The following is a 13,978-nucleotide window of genomic DNA, read 5'->3' as shown; positions in this document are numbered from 1 at the left end:
TATATATATATATATACACACACACACACACAGTACTACAAAAATCAAGTGTCCTCCATCCATGTGCCTTGTAAGCAAGATTTCAAGGTGACCCTTGCAGTTGTCCACAGCCTTGACACTTCTGTGTGTGCACACGGCGTGTGTGTTGAGTGCATTCTGTCACTGTACCGTGAGCTGCCTTTTTTTTTTTTTTGTGCTCTGCATGTCGAGGGAGGAGGAACCATCCGTTTTTACTCCTCCCCGCCCCCCTGTAGCTTCCTGCTGTTTCAGGTCAAAGCAGCATGTGACCACTCACAACAGCGCCCCCGCCCCTCCCCTGTCATCATTATCATCATCACACCCCCATGGCCTTATAGTCCGGTGGGTGTTGTCAGGCTCTCGGCCAATGGCACAGTGCCGTTGCAGCCCTCTGGCATCCTGCCAGTCAATGAGGGGGTGTGCAACGTGTGGGGTTGAGCTGATTGGAGAGAAACAACAGCTTATCTTTTATGATCCTGTTAGGATTTTTATGCTCATCTCATTAAAAGAAAAGGACAGGTATGACAAGAAGTGTGGTTTCATTTTGTGTCATGGAGCCTAAAAATGCATGAAAAAGCTTTTTTTTCCCCATTTGATCTTTTGGTTGTCCTTTAAAGATGGGTTGTTCCAGGAAATACCCAAGTCCATGGCAAACTATTTTGACTCAGAACGGCGCACTATTCACAAATTGAGTTTGGTCCAAACCATAATCAACAATAGAAAATTTGAGCAGATGTAAGAAAACTGGGACAAATTTCGTAAAAAAAGAAAAGGTAATAAAATCGTTGCATGCTCTAATGTGTGTACCGTGTTGCCAAGTTCTTGTTTTTGCACTGACTGACTGACTGTGATTGTGCTTGTTTGTCCCTGCAGCGAGTGCTTATCTGCTGTGCAGAGTCCACGGGTTTAAGTCCAGTCCTTTACATGCGATCTCAGTGTACAATTTTCTTCTTGTCTCTGCGTGCCATATGAGGTCGAGTGGCACGTATGTGTGCAGAAACACGCCATCGATGCACTCTTACATAAGGGCGCTTAGACTGGGGGAGCAGTCAAGTCCAATTCCGATCAATTGGGTTTTTTTTTTTCATTTTCCAATCCTAGTTGTGGCAAACTTCTCTTTACCAATCGAGCGAAGTTATCGATGATCAAGTGTTTGTCTTCTGAAGGAAAACGCAGATTTCAGACTGTCCTTAAAGGCGACGCCAAGCCTCAGCATGCATAAAAATTGGGACTGGCTTGCCAAAGGGTGGTACCCACAATGCCTTGCAAGTGTACCGTTGACAGCGTAGTTGAGCAGGCCGCCAGCGTCACAAGGGGAGAGCGACTCCTGCTCACCCACATTCACCTCCCTCCTCTTTTTCCTCCCCTATAGACCCTTGCTGGCCACCTCCCCGCTTCAACCAGCTGTCACACACACTTCCAAGCCCCCCACCCACCACTCAAAAGCACCCATGACCTCTTGACCTCTCACACACTGGCTCAATTGCACATGTTGCCTCGATTGCCATAATCCGATTAAGTGTGGATGGATCCTATACCTCAAAAAAAAAAAAAGGAAAACATTGAGATTTTAATGAGAAGCATCAATTCATGAATTATCCAGTGAATATTCCACTAATATGTAAAAATAGAGTTGAATACCACAATTGTTTTAAAATAGTCCACTAGTTAATTATTATCCAATTTAACTTAGTATTATAAAGTATTTTTTGCAACAAATAAAGTATCTTTGTTCATCTATTTCATGCCAGTGATGTGTAGGCACAGGCCAAACAATTCAATGCTCTTCCACCAGAGGGCAGAAGGTGCAATTAATGTTCCCATTAACGGAAGTACAGTCAACCCGGAAATTGATGCTTCTGGAAATATTTATAACTGCCCATATTAATGGTTTAAATTGTAAATTCAGCATTTGCAAATACTTAGGGGGAACCCATCTGTAGTTATTTGCTGAAAAAATATTTTATGTTTTTGTCAGGCGCCTCTTGGAACTCAATTGAAGTAAGGGTCAGAGCCTTGTCGAATGGAAAATAAGCCATTTGCCGCAGTATTGTCAATGGCAAACCTTTGGGGGTTGGCATCAATTACTTGCTAATTTCCGGTATTTGGGCGCCCTGTCTTTCTCAATTCACCACGAATATCCAACTCAACTTTATTGATCCAGTACTTTGAAAACAACCATAACCTAAGTACAAAGTGAGTAAAAATCAGGCATGAAAATGAAGTCAGTTCAAAGAAAGAAATCAATAACATGAAAACAGTTAAGAGAATAAATCCCGATTGGATTTCCGCAGCAGAGTCGGGAGCGCGCACGGTCAACTGTGGCGCAAGCGGGAGCGTGCACGTCTGGCTGGGTCCTCCTCCTTCCTCTTTTCCTCTGCTCCCGGCTCGCCCTCCGCCGCCTTTTAAAGCGAACCCGCCCAGTATGTCACTTCCCACTCGCTCGGAGGTCGCGACACGGTGAGGAGCCCCTCGGTCTCTCTCTCCAGCTCTCTCCTCTCTGTCGTCGTCCACAGGACCGCAGCTCGACCTCCTTTCGTCCTCGTCGCCTTTCAGTCGACTCTCGCCGCGGTCATGTATCGCTACTTCGGGGAGCTTTTGAGCCGCTCGGCGGGCAGTGCGCTGGCCTCCAGCTGCGTGGACTCCGCTCTCCCGGCGTCCGCTTCGCTGCTGCGGGTACGTCGCTACGCCGACGCGGCGACCGAGCAGCAGCCGGACGACCCCAACTTCTTCCGCATGGTGGAGGGCTTCTTCGACCGCGGCGCCGCCATCGTGGAGGACAAGCTGGTGGAGGACCTACGGACCCGCGAGACCCCCGAGCAGAAGCGGCACCGCGTGCGAGGCATCCTGCGCATCATCAAGCCGTGCAACCACGTCCTCAGCCTGTCGTTCCCTATCAAACGAGATAACGGCGAATGGGAGGTGGTGGAGGGATACCGCGCCCAGCACAGTCAGCACCGGACGCCCTGCAAGGGAGGTGAGCGCTGGAGGACCTCCCAGTTGACAGCTAGCGGTTAGCCTAGCATTCCGTTAGCATTACCTAGCGATTTTCGAGACCGTTACCCAGCAACCTCTCTGCTTTACTTTTACTCGACAACGAATGACGTGATTTGTTTCCTTACACTCCGGTATTACCACTTTCGACTCAAACTCGGATTTGAGTCATATTTAATATATCACTTCCAGCTACGAGGTTTGTCGGCTAGTAGCTCACATCTGGTTATGGTTGAACCACTCTTGGCCTCTTCTGAAAACGTTCCAGTGGTTGTAGGCGCATTTCCAAAATGACGAATCATAAGTATGATGCTTCGCCATTATGGTTATTCAAGGGTTTGTCAGAAGAATAAATTGAGTCTTAGTTACGAAAATCTTACTTTAACATGCTAAAAACAAACTAACTGAATACAATTACACACTTAAAACAGATGGGAGTTCAGATAAAAGGTTGCGTTCTATGTACCTTTACTTTGAAAAAGAAAATAAAGTATGGGCCATTAAAATGAAATGAGCTGCAGTGTAGCACTATAAAATCAGAATCCAGCAAGTCACATGATTTTAACAAGCAGGACACCTAGTATGTGTCCCGGTGAAAATTGTAAAACTAAGCGAGTGAATGTAGTTACAAATTACAGGCTTCACTTTGTTTTGTAGTTGGCTCAACGTCTGCGTTCCCCAGCCTGTTTGCGATTCGATACCTGCAGATACCTTTCCTTCACCTTGGCTGTTTCTGTGATCAAACCAAAGCCCTGTCTTGTATGAAAAAATTGCTGGTGCCAATGAATGAAGTAAGTTGGGGAGGTTCATTGACACCAAAGTAGCGCTTTTCTGCATTTATCTGGCATCTAGCAGATTATATATTAACAGATTAAAGGCTAGACTTTGTAGGTGACAAAACTAATTATTCTTTTTTTTTCCCGCTTTGAGTTTGGACTAAAATCCAGCTGCAGGGCCACAAAATGCCACCCAAGCCGACTTTGCATACTCCCCTGTGTGCATACGTGCACCTTTGACACATTAAAGTTCAAGGCCTAATCTATGTCAGAGCATGGCACCGCCTCCCCCATGCAGTGCATTGTGGGATGCTTGACAGTGGGCGAGATCTGATGTATGGCAAATGGGCGTGGTGTCGACGGACCGAGGGAATGAGGGAGGCTGGTTGTTTCTCCCTGCATTCCCATTTGCCCGTGACGAGTGGGGGAGGGCGCCATAGTAAGAAGACTCACTCCATCATGGCGGCTGTTGCGTGTCGCTGCCGTTAACACTTGCGCACCTGCTCAATGCAGAAACTATTCTTGGGCACCCGTATGCCTTCCTCCCTCGGCCGGTTTCTCCCAAAAGGCAGCTCAAGGCGATGAGGTCACGGACAGCGGGTCCAATCCACATTGGAGTCGGCAACAAAACTGAGTGGGTTTAATGATTGATGTGGCGCAAAGACCCTTGACTTTGCTCTGTAAAGTTCAACGGGGTGTTTTTGGGTACGCGCCCCCCCCCCCTCCTTTTTAAGGCTACCTTTGACGCATCATCGTCATTATGGGAGGTACATTGGAGTACGGCGCACCACCGCTATTGGTGACCTGCCGCAAATAGTCAATGGCCACTCCCTAAAAACGTCCACAAGTTTGCTGTTTTATGTACCAGTGGCGAAAACCTCTCAGGATGGTCAAATACCAAAGTCCAATGGAAGTGTCCGAGCGCGGGACTCGTCTTTGGACTGAATCCGCTCTTTGATTTGCGGCGCTTGCTAGAATGACGTCAATGTCGCGGTGAATAAATGAAAGAGTGGGTGGGGGGGGCAGTTCCCTGCGGCTTGTTTTCCTCTCCTATAATTTGATCCCAACAACATCACAAGGTCGGGATTGTTCCCCCGCCTTGACTCGTGGTGGCTCATATGAAAGATCAGACTTTTTTTTTTTTTTTTTTTTTTTTAAATCATGGTTTAATTCTGTTGTATTTGATTCACATGGAACATGCTGACAGTCACACACTCATCACGGCGGCGGCCGCTTAAATCTTTTGCCCCACATGTGCTCGATGAGCAATACGATTGTTTTACAGCTGCCGTAAGACAAATGCTGGATGTTGATTGCTGGCATCCTCTTTCTTTTTTTGCGTCTGCTAACCTGTCTTGTGTTTTTAGGTATCCGTTACAGCACCGAGGTGTCTGTGGATGAGGTGAAAGCTCTGGCCTCCTTGATGACCTACAAATGTGCCGTTGTGGGTACGTTGGAGCGAGTCTTTTTTTTTTTTTTTTAATACAATGCCACAAGCTTCTCTTTGGTTATGTTTGACTCAAGAGTATTCGCATTCGAAATGTGAAGCGCTCTGTCTGGAAAGTATTCACAGCATTTCATTTTTTCGTTTTTTTTTTTTTTGTAACGCAGTTAGTGACTCATCAACTCATTCGCTGCCATCGACGTTAAAATGGATTTTTGACATCGATCGTCGTCAATGGCAGTGAATGTGTTTGGTTCTTTTTTTGGATGCACTGTATATGGCTTGAAATGTAAGTTTCCCAATACTTGGGGCACGATCCTACACGTATTCTAATCCAAGTTGTTCCACTTTGCCAGATGTGCCGTTCGGAGGGGCCAAAGCCGGAGTCAAGATCAACCCCAGGAATTACTCTGTGAGTCACACGCCACTGGCCCTCAGCAGAAAGTAGTTTTTTTTTTTTTTTTTACCAAAAGGAGAAGGAATGATGTCATCATTGAACTTTTGGCTTGGCAGGACAACGAGCTGGAGAAGATCACCCGCAGGTTCACCATTGAGCTGGCCAAGAAGGGCTTCATTGGTGAGCGAACACATTATGTGAAGCGCAGTGAAGTAGAGCATCTTCAATCAGTAAAAATGTCCCTTTGCAGGACACAATTTTGCCCTCAAAATGGCCCCAGACCCTTTCAAGATACTCAACTATACTTTCCCACATGAACGAATACAAAAGTTAATTTTGCAGTAATTCCACAGGCACCATTCTTTGGCGGGGATTCATATTTGGGGCGCGCGCAGGGGGGTTGGGCATTTCTAGCAGCCCACAGTAGGGAAAAAAAAAAAAAAAACCTCCCCACACAGATGCCAGCTCAGACTGCAGCCCTCCTCCTCCCGCCTTCATTTTTGCAACCCCGCCTAAGTTTTTGGACCTTGTTCTGGAAAATTTTAAACATCAGCCCAGGTTTGAACTTTGAAAGCCAAAGCTTGTTTTTATAATATTCCACCCAATATCTCCAATTGCTTGGAAAAAAAAAAAAAAAAAAACTACAAAAATCCACAGTGGAGCTTTTTCCTTCAAAATGCTCTCACATTTCTTTCCCGACCAGGACCCGGCATCGACGTCCCAGCTCCCGACATGAGCACAGGCGAGCGGGAAATGTCCTGGATCGCCGACACCTACGCCAACACAATCGCGCACACGGTCAGTCTGAAAGCTGTTGGGCCGCCTTTTTTTTTTTTTTTCCCCCTTCCTTCTTTTTGGGGTAAACAAGAAGTAGAAAGAGTGAGTCACTCCAAACCACCGGCTTCCTGCCTCTCCCTTCCCACCAGAGCAAACATTCCTCCTCGTCTCTCGCTCTCTCTTGCCTGAAAAAAAGAAAAGCAAGCAGCCTTCTGGACAGAGAGCTTCACTTGACAAGTTAATGATGTACGACTAATGGCTTAACAAGGCAACATTTACTATGCAAAGCATATTTGATGAGGCGGCTACAAATGATTTGTTTACTCAGCCGCTGTGCAAAGAGAGCACTTTGGGACCTCCGATTGAAAAGCCGACGTACGGGCTGGCGTGCCTATTAAAGTGTCTTCCGTTAGCGTTTCATTTGCGTCAAGCCGTCACGCGGTCCAGATAAACTTGGCCGGCCCGTCGGAATGCTTCACGCATTCCCGCTCGGAGTATCTTGAGAGCAGAGCATTGTGGGTAGTGTGAAGTGACGCTCAGCCAGTCGCCTCTTGGGTGTCTGAAACTCAAGAAGGGTGCAGTACCGGTCACGGCCAATTGGAGGCAGCCTCCTAATAATAACAGTCGTGATTGTTTTTAATTCTGTCTGGACAGGACATCAATGCCCACGCCTGCGTGACGGGCAAGCCCATCAGCCAGGGCGGCATCCACGGCCGCATCTCGGCCACCGGTCGCGGAGTCTTCCACGGCATCGAGAACTTCATCAACGAGGCGTCCTACATGAGCATGCTGGGCCTGACGCCCGGCTTCAAGGACAAGACCTTCATCGTCCAGGTGACCGCACGTGATGAGGAGGAGACGAAGGCTTTCGATAAGGGCTCTGTTTGAGCCTCACTCTGATGTCATCGACTTCAGTTGCAGCCCGGAAAAAAAAAAAAAAAAGAGGCTTCATGCATCAGGCAGACAAGTCACTGAAGGAGCTTTTGCAAAAGATGCGCTTAGGGGAAAGATAAGGGTCCAGTGGGCACAGCAGCTTGTTGGCGACATTCAGGATCAAAAGGCTAATCCCTCTGGGAGTGTTTGTGTGAGGATCGCGTCGGGCGCTGAGTCGCAGATTACATCTTCTCCGAGGTTTAGCCGACGGAGAATTGAAGCTTTGCCGTTTTCACTCAACTGAAACAATGGCGACCATTCAGACCACTGACATCGGTTTGTACCACCCCAGTGAGCTGGAATTATTCTTTTTATTTTTATTACAGGTTTAGGCTGCGGGTCTCACATTCCATTGATGTGACGTTTTTGTAAAAGTAAAACATCGAATGCAGTTTCATAAATTATTATTTTTGTTTGTCTGCCGGCGACCGAAACAGATTCATGGCTGTTTCGTTCATTTTAATGGGGAAAAGTGACTTGGGATCCCCTTGTATTAAAAGTATGCGCGCGTGTGTGTGTGTGTTAGGGCTTTGGCAACGTGGGTCTGCACTCCATGAGGTACCTGCACAGGTACGGCGCCAAGTGCGTGGGCATCGGCGAGATCGACGGCGCCATCTACAACCCGGACGGCATCGACCCCAAGCAGCTGGAGGACTACAAGCTGGTACGGCTTGTTTTCACTTCTCAAAATTACGCGGCGGTGTCGCCGTGACGACGCGACCCGTGCTCGAACTGCGTGGCTCTCCCCGACAGCAACACGGTACCATCGTGGGCTTCCCGGGCGCCAAGCCCTACGACGGGAACATTTTGGAAGCCGACTGCCACATCCTGATCCCGGCCGCCGGCGAGAAGCAGCTGACGCGTCACAATGCCCCCAGGATCAAAGCCAAGGTGAACACGGCTGCCCCTCCTCACTCTCTTCCCACCTCTCTTTTTGTTTCAAATGTCTTATCTAAAAAAAGTCTCCCACAGAAAACATTTTTTGGATGACAGACGTAGGGTGAAGTATCAAAGCCTTTTTTTTGTGTTCTTGGGGCTCGCGCAAGCAAAGACTTTGATCCGCTCGCCCGGTGGCTGTGATGTGTTGACCAGTATTTTTTTTCCCCCTCTCCCTCCCCCCTCCAGATTATCGCCGAGGGCGCCAACGGTCCCACCACGCCCGACGCTGACAAGGTCTTCCTGGCCAACAACGTCATGGTGATCCCTGTAAGTCCTCCCCTGGAAAATCTCGTCATCGGCAGGGAGGGGGGCGATAATGAGCGGTGTTTGGGAGAACTGTGACGGGTCGCCCACCGCCTTGCAGGACATGTACCTGAACGCCGGCGGTGTGACGGTGTCCTATTTCGAGTGGCTGAAGAATCTCAACCACGTCAGCTACGGCCGCCTGACCTTCAAATACGAGCGGGACTCCAACTACCACCTGCTCAGTGAGTACACCAAACGGACGAGTGAAGTTCTCTCTTTTGTCGGCGCCCTCGACAAATTTCTCTGTGCCCTCCAGTGTCGGTGCAGGAGAGTCTGGAGAGGAAATTTGGCAAGCAGGGCGGACCCATCCCCATCGTGCCCACCGCCGACTTCCAGGCCAGAGTTGCCGTGAGTAGACCCGCATTTCGGAAAGCTGGTCATGCCCGCTCCACCCGTAGAGTGCCGCACGGCTGCACAATGGGTACGCAAATGCCAAGGGGATTCAGTGGGACTGCTTTGGGTTGCAGGGTGCCTCCGAGAAGGACATCGTCCACTCGGGCTTGGCCTACACCATGGAGAGATCCGCCAGGGTAAGCAGAGCTGCTCAACATTGAGTTCATTCTTCCAGAGCGATAGGATCAGTAGATAGGTTTTACAAAACCTGCCAGATAACTCTCCGTCCTCAAAATGCATCTGGATGATTTTATTTTGCGCGGCCGCTTGATGAACAAAAAATTGAGTACATTCGGCATACAAATATTTTTTTCAGCGAAGTAGCTGACCCGCTAACGAAACGTGCTGCTCCATTTGGAATGGATGTTGAAACACTCGTCTGCGTAGTCCTGTTCAAATATTGACATTACAAGATAGGGATGGCACCGAACAACGAATGAACAGCATCTCAGAAAGAGTGTCATCAGCTGATGGCTGCAGTGAGACCGGAAGAGTCACAGAAAGGCACAGAAGTAAAAATCTTCGGAAATAAACAAAAGAAAAATGTATTCTTGCCAGATGAGTGGTTGGAGAACAGCAAATTGGACGTGCATCCATTTTCTGACAGTTAAGTGTCGCGTGGCTTCTATTTTTTTTTTTTTTTCTTCAGCAAATCATGCGCACGGCGAGCAAGTACAACCTGGGCCTGGACCTGCGGACGGCCGCCTACGTCAACGCCATCGAGAAGGTGTTCAAGGTGTACAACGAGGCGGGCCTGACTTTCACATAAACGCGTCCCTCGCCCCTCCGTCGTCTTTCCCTCCCCGCACCCGTCGAGCTTTAAAACAGCCTTGAAAACATATCGCCGCCATCTTTGCATACGCCGTCGTTTACGCGCCTTTACACGTCACAAGAAGCAGACAAAAGTTCCACAACTCCGCAGAACAAACTATGTAGGCGGTCCAGTTTTTTTCACTGTAATTTGATGGCCACCTGTGTGCGCCCCCCACTGGTTTTGATGAGCACTGCAGATGCCTTCATGCTGGGGAAAAAAGGGATTTACGTAATATCACCACAATAAAAGAAATCTTACAAAGAGTGATTGGCAAAGTTTTCACAGTTAGTGACTTTTTCTTTTTTTTTAATGAAAGGTCCAGTCAACGGTTTTTGTTCCCCCCCAATGAAGTTCTGTAAAGCAGCTTTTTGTTTGATGTCTCTGTCCTCCTCCTATTTTAACCGTCCACATCCTCATTTTCACGTTAGAGGACATTCTTTTTGTATTTTTTTTTTTCCTTTTTGGTTGGAAAACAATAAAATGTTAAAACCTCAACTGTTGCTAAGTTAGATTTTTTTTTTTTTGTCTTTTTAAAAACTTTCGATTAATATAGTAGCAGGTAAACAAATACATATTTTTGGAATTATGTGCAGATACATGTGTCATGAAGTACACGTCATACAAAGGCAGACGCAAATTGTTTTTAAACACCAACAATTTTTTTTTTTTTTTTTTTTTCACTTGGACACTATAAAATCAATAATGCCGTCTTGAAGCTGGGCAATAGCGCAAAAGAATGCTGGTGTCATCCTGTAAAATGCTGCGCATCAACTACATCTCCATGACTTCCATCGGAGCAGACGCCTCGGCCCACCATGAAAGCTTCGTCCCCGTGATGATTGTAGGATGCCATGCAACCAGGTAAGTACACAAAAAAACGCATGTAGTCAAGACACTCTGTATTGTTACGGAGACGTATTCTTTATTGCTCATTTCAAAGCCTTTCTTGTCAATTCACTTTGTACTTATTATTGCCAATTAGTTTTGTGTGGGTGTGTGTGGTTGTTTCATGCATGTGTGTCTCTCGTTTATTTTTCCAGGGTTCGGGTGCGTAGTTGGGACGACACTTGACACATGGGATGGCGAGGGGATGCTGCATCCGGAAGAGTTCCACCCAAGATGGGTTTGGCTCCGGTAAAAGTCACACACAGAAAAAAACAAAACAAAAAAAGAAATCGAATGAAATAGAAACAAACACCCGGACTCCTGTTCAGCGAGCCAGAGGGCGAAGGGGAACGAGGGGCTGCTGGAGAGCAGGTCCTGACAGGAACTAATAGCCCTGATTGAGGAGAGATGAGATCAAGTCTTAGGAGAGAGTTTTGCGCAAAAAAAGTTGGCTTTTTTAAAAACAAGAATCAAGTTGTCGTATTTAAAAAAATAAATGTATACACACAAAAGATCAACAGTCATTTTTACCTTTTTACCATCAGAATAGCCAAAGTATTGTTTTAAGAAATGTGAATTTAATGCGTACAAAAATATGATTAGGGTGCGGGGGGTGTATTTCTACCAGAATAAAGTTGGAATATTAATTGTCAAGTTGTTCAAGAAGTCGGAATTTCAGTTTGCAGAAAAAAATAAATGCAAAAAAAACAAAACAAAACATTATTCATGGTTATATTTCGTCTTACCTCTCCCCCTTCGCCGCCTTGCTCCATCCCTCCGTATTCTCCCTGTCGGGGCGACAGGAAAAATAACAATAAATACATGAGGGTTCTGGGCATAAGTTCAAGTGCCTGTGGCCATTTGTCTTGTTTACATTTTTTTTTGGGGGGGGGAGGGGGGTCCTGCAGCTGAGAGCCAAGAAAGCCGTTTGAACATGCTGCAGGGCCGTCGTCCAAGAGTTGGCTAGCGTCATGCTGGAGGTGTTAGCGTTGGTTCGGCTTAACATGCTACCGTACTTGAAACCACATTGACGGGTAAAATTGCGAAAATGGAAATGGCCTTAAAATAAAAGCTCAGTTTTTTTTTTTTTTTGACACATTCTGAGATTTTCTTTGTGTCTTCTGGAAACAAAAGAGCTTCAAAACATTTTTTTCAAGTAAAACATGTTCTTAAACTAAGAACTTTTGCGGAATAGTTGAGGGGCACATACCTCGGGTCAAAAGCTTAAGGATGTTCTGGTTGCAGTAAATTAAAGTTGCTATTTACCAATTTGAGACCAAAAAAAAGCTGCTCGAGGGTTCAGAAAAGTCGCTGACTATTGCAACCAAATGGCAAAAAAAAAAAAGACGACTGTGCTTTAGTAAGCTAGCACTTGTTTGATTATAGCCATGTTGTTAGTGTAAGAAGTGTGCCTCAGAGGAGATGCGGTTTGAATTATGGAACCTTCGTCCAATATATTAGTAGCATGCAAGGTGTAGGCACCTGGTTTACGGACTCCTCCTAGGAGGGGGGGGGGGGCACAGACACAAAAATGTAGATAAAAACAGCGATAAGGTAAAGGGTCCCCCAACTGGGAGGCGGTTGCCACGGTAACCGACCTGGTTCAGGAGCCCGGTGGAAGCGGCGATGTTCTCCACGCCCTCCGTGGCGGCCTGCGACACCTCGTTGGCACCGCTGATGGCCGTGTCCGCCACGATGTTGGCCTGGTCCACGGTCCGGTTGGCCACTAGGGGGCCCGGGGGAGGGAGACATGACTTGAGGCGAGGTCTCCCACATTTTGTATGGTGTGAAGTGAAATGTACGTACCGGTGTTTACTGACGATACAACACCTTCCTTTGTCTTGTTACCTGACCAAGGGAAGCAAACAGAACATTTCAAGCAATGGCCTCCTTCGTCGCCCTTGCCATTCGGCGCGAGCTCATTGGCTACCCTCAACTGGGGCAAAGCAGTCGGCCCCTTGGCCCCTCTTTCCCTTCCCCAATTGAACTCTTTGACTAAATTTTGTTTCTGAACCTGCATATCATGTACCCTGCAACTTCCTGGTGAGCCAAGCAACATCGGTCATGACCCTTCTGTTGTATTCATTCTTTGCATCTGTTCTTTTTCCCACCTGTCTCACCAAAACATCCCATCGGACGACGCCATTGCAACGTCTTTCCCAGTGCGGCCCCGTACTCTCGTTACAAGCAGCAGATTAAACGCATTTATTATATAATCTGTCACAGCGAGGGACGACGAGGAGGGATGAATGTGGCGTGCGAAGGGCAAGGAGTGAATAACGGCGTAGTTTGGCGCATTTGAGGCCCTCCTGGCCTTTTTTCTTTTTTTTTTTGCACATGCACCGCCGGCCTCGCGCCTACAGACACCACATTGGTGCATCTCACATACACACTGAATTGATGCAATGACACAGCTTCTTTTGGCCCCCCCACTTGTGGACAAGCGGTACCCCCCCACCCTGTGCTATAGTCAAAAGACATCAATGCATGTGGATTGAATCTTCTTAGCATGTTATCGGCGCGTTTTGCATTTAATCCGCTCTCCCTCCCCTCCTCATCTTTTTTTTTCCAAGTGGAAGGTGTTAAGTCATCCGAGCGGCACGCAAGTGACACAAGGATGAGGTGACGCAGTGCCCATCTTTCTCTCCCCCTTATATAAATACAAGAACGCACTGACAATCCTTTTTTTTTTTTTGGTGTAATTTACAGGAAAAAAGGAGGTCTAGGAAGCCTCCATGTAACTTTGACAGGTGACGCAATCGTCCCAGGATGGTGTCACAAATTCAAATACTCACGTTTGATTCAGAGGAATAACAAATGTTCTTTTCGCCCCCAGAATCTTCCACGACAACTCGGCACCCCCCAACTCTCCCTTGGCACAGGGTCAGCACAGCGCCGCACCGCCACTCTCTTACCGACATACATGACGCCTTCCTTGGTCTTGGCTGCAGCCTCCTCCATGCCGGCTTTGGTCTTCTCCGCGGCCGCCACTACCCCCTCCTTGGCCATGGAGAAGCCCTTCATGAGTGCATCCATCTTGGGGCGACGACACGGCTGGGCTCCCCTGCTGCGGACGGTCAGTCGGTCGGTCGGTTGGCGGGCTCGGGCTGGATGCTTGAAGGTGAGCGTAAGGCAAGTGCGGGATGCGAAATGTCACTCTGTGTGTGTGCGCGCGCGTGTGTGTGTGTGTGTGTGTGTGTGTGTGTGTGTGTGTGTGGCTCGACTCCGCCTCCATCGTTCGCTCCAGTTGGGGGAAAAAAAAGGGGGGGGGGGGAAGCAGCAGCAGGGGGGGGACGCGAGGG

General features: G+C 47.7%; 2 protein-coding genes across 4 annotated transcripts in view; one reads left to right on the top strand and one right to left on the bottom strand.

Moving 5' to 3' along the window:
- The first annotated feature begins 2,401 nt into the window (after positions 1 to 2,401).
- On the top strand, positions 2,402 to 10,286 carry glud1b (glutamate dehydrogenase 1b). The gene is made up of 13 exons (XM_019893746.1): positions 2,402 to 2,995; positions 5,156 to 5,236; positions 5,589 to 5,644; positions 5,746 to 5,809; positions 6,333 to 6,427; positions 7,061 to 7,240; positions 7,866 to 8,003; positions 8,093 to 8,230; positions 8,465 to 8,545; positions 8,643 to 8,766; positions 8,841 to 8,932; positions 9,052 to 9,114; positions 9,627 to 10,286. Exons 1-13 carry the CDS (start codon positions 2,593 to 2,595, stop codon positions 9,744 to 9,746), a joined length of 1,635 nt encoding a protein of 544 aa, XP_019749305.1. The 5' UTR covers positions 2,402 to 2,592; the 3' UTR covers positions 9,747 to 10,286.
- Positions 10,287 to 10,575: 289 nt separating this feature from the next.
- Positions 10,576 to 13,978, bottom strand: part of sncgb (synuclein, gamma b (breast cancer-specific protein 1)) — a 4,024-nt gene continuing 621 nt past the window's right edge. The window contains exons 2-7 of one of the 3 annotated variants that reach the window (XM_019893755.1): positions 13,592 to 13,740; positions 12,483 to 12,524; positions 12,275 to 12,402; positions 12,159 to 12,176; positions 11,423 to 11,464; positions 10,576 to 11,070 (exon numbers count right to left, since the gene is read on the bottom strand). In XM_019893755.1, the coding sequence (XP_019749314.1) occupies positions 11,062 to 11,070; positions 11,423 to 11,464; positions 12,159 to 12,176; positions 12,275 to 12,402; positions 12,483 to 12,524; positions 13,592 to 13,712 (360 nt within the window). In that variant the 5' untranslated portion in view covers positions 13,713 to 13,740 and the 3' untranslated portion in view covers positions 10,576 to 11,061. Of the gene's footprint in view, positions 11,071 to 11,422; positions 11,465 to 12,158; positions 12,177 to 12,274; positions 12,403 to 12,482; positions 12,525 to 13,591; positions 13,872 to 13,978 lie in introns of those variants that run through there. The other 2 variants (XM_019893754.1, XM_019893756.1) reach the window with 2 other exon arrangements.

Source organism: Hippocampus comes, unplaced genomic scaffold, assembly GCF_001891065.2.
Source record: "Hippocampus comes isolate QL1 unplaced genomic scaffold, H_comes_QL1_v1.1 scaffold31, whole genome shotgun sequence".
NCBI lineage: Eukaryota > Metazoa > Chordata > Actinopteri > Syngnathiformes > Syngnathidae > Hippocampus > Hippocampus comes.
Note: the sequence above shows the minus strand (reverse complement) of the source record. Positions and strands in the feature narration are given on the sequence as shown.

Bases quoted from the DNA above. Each gene is read 5' to 3' on its own strand.
- glud1b (XM_019893746.1), top strand. From the start codon at position 2,593: ATGTATCGCTACTTCGGGGAGCTTTTGAGCCGCTCGGCGGGCAGTGCG. The intron at 5,810-6,332 runs GTGAGCGAACAC...TTTCCCGACCAG, and splicing joins GGCCAAGAAGGGCTTCATTG to GACCCGGCATCGACGTCCCA. The intron at 6,428-7,060 runs GTCAGTCTGAAA...CTGTCTGGACAG, and splicing joins CCAACACAATCGCGCACACG to GACATCAATGCCCACGCCTG.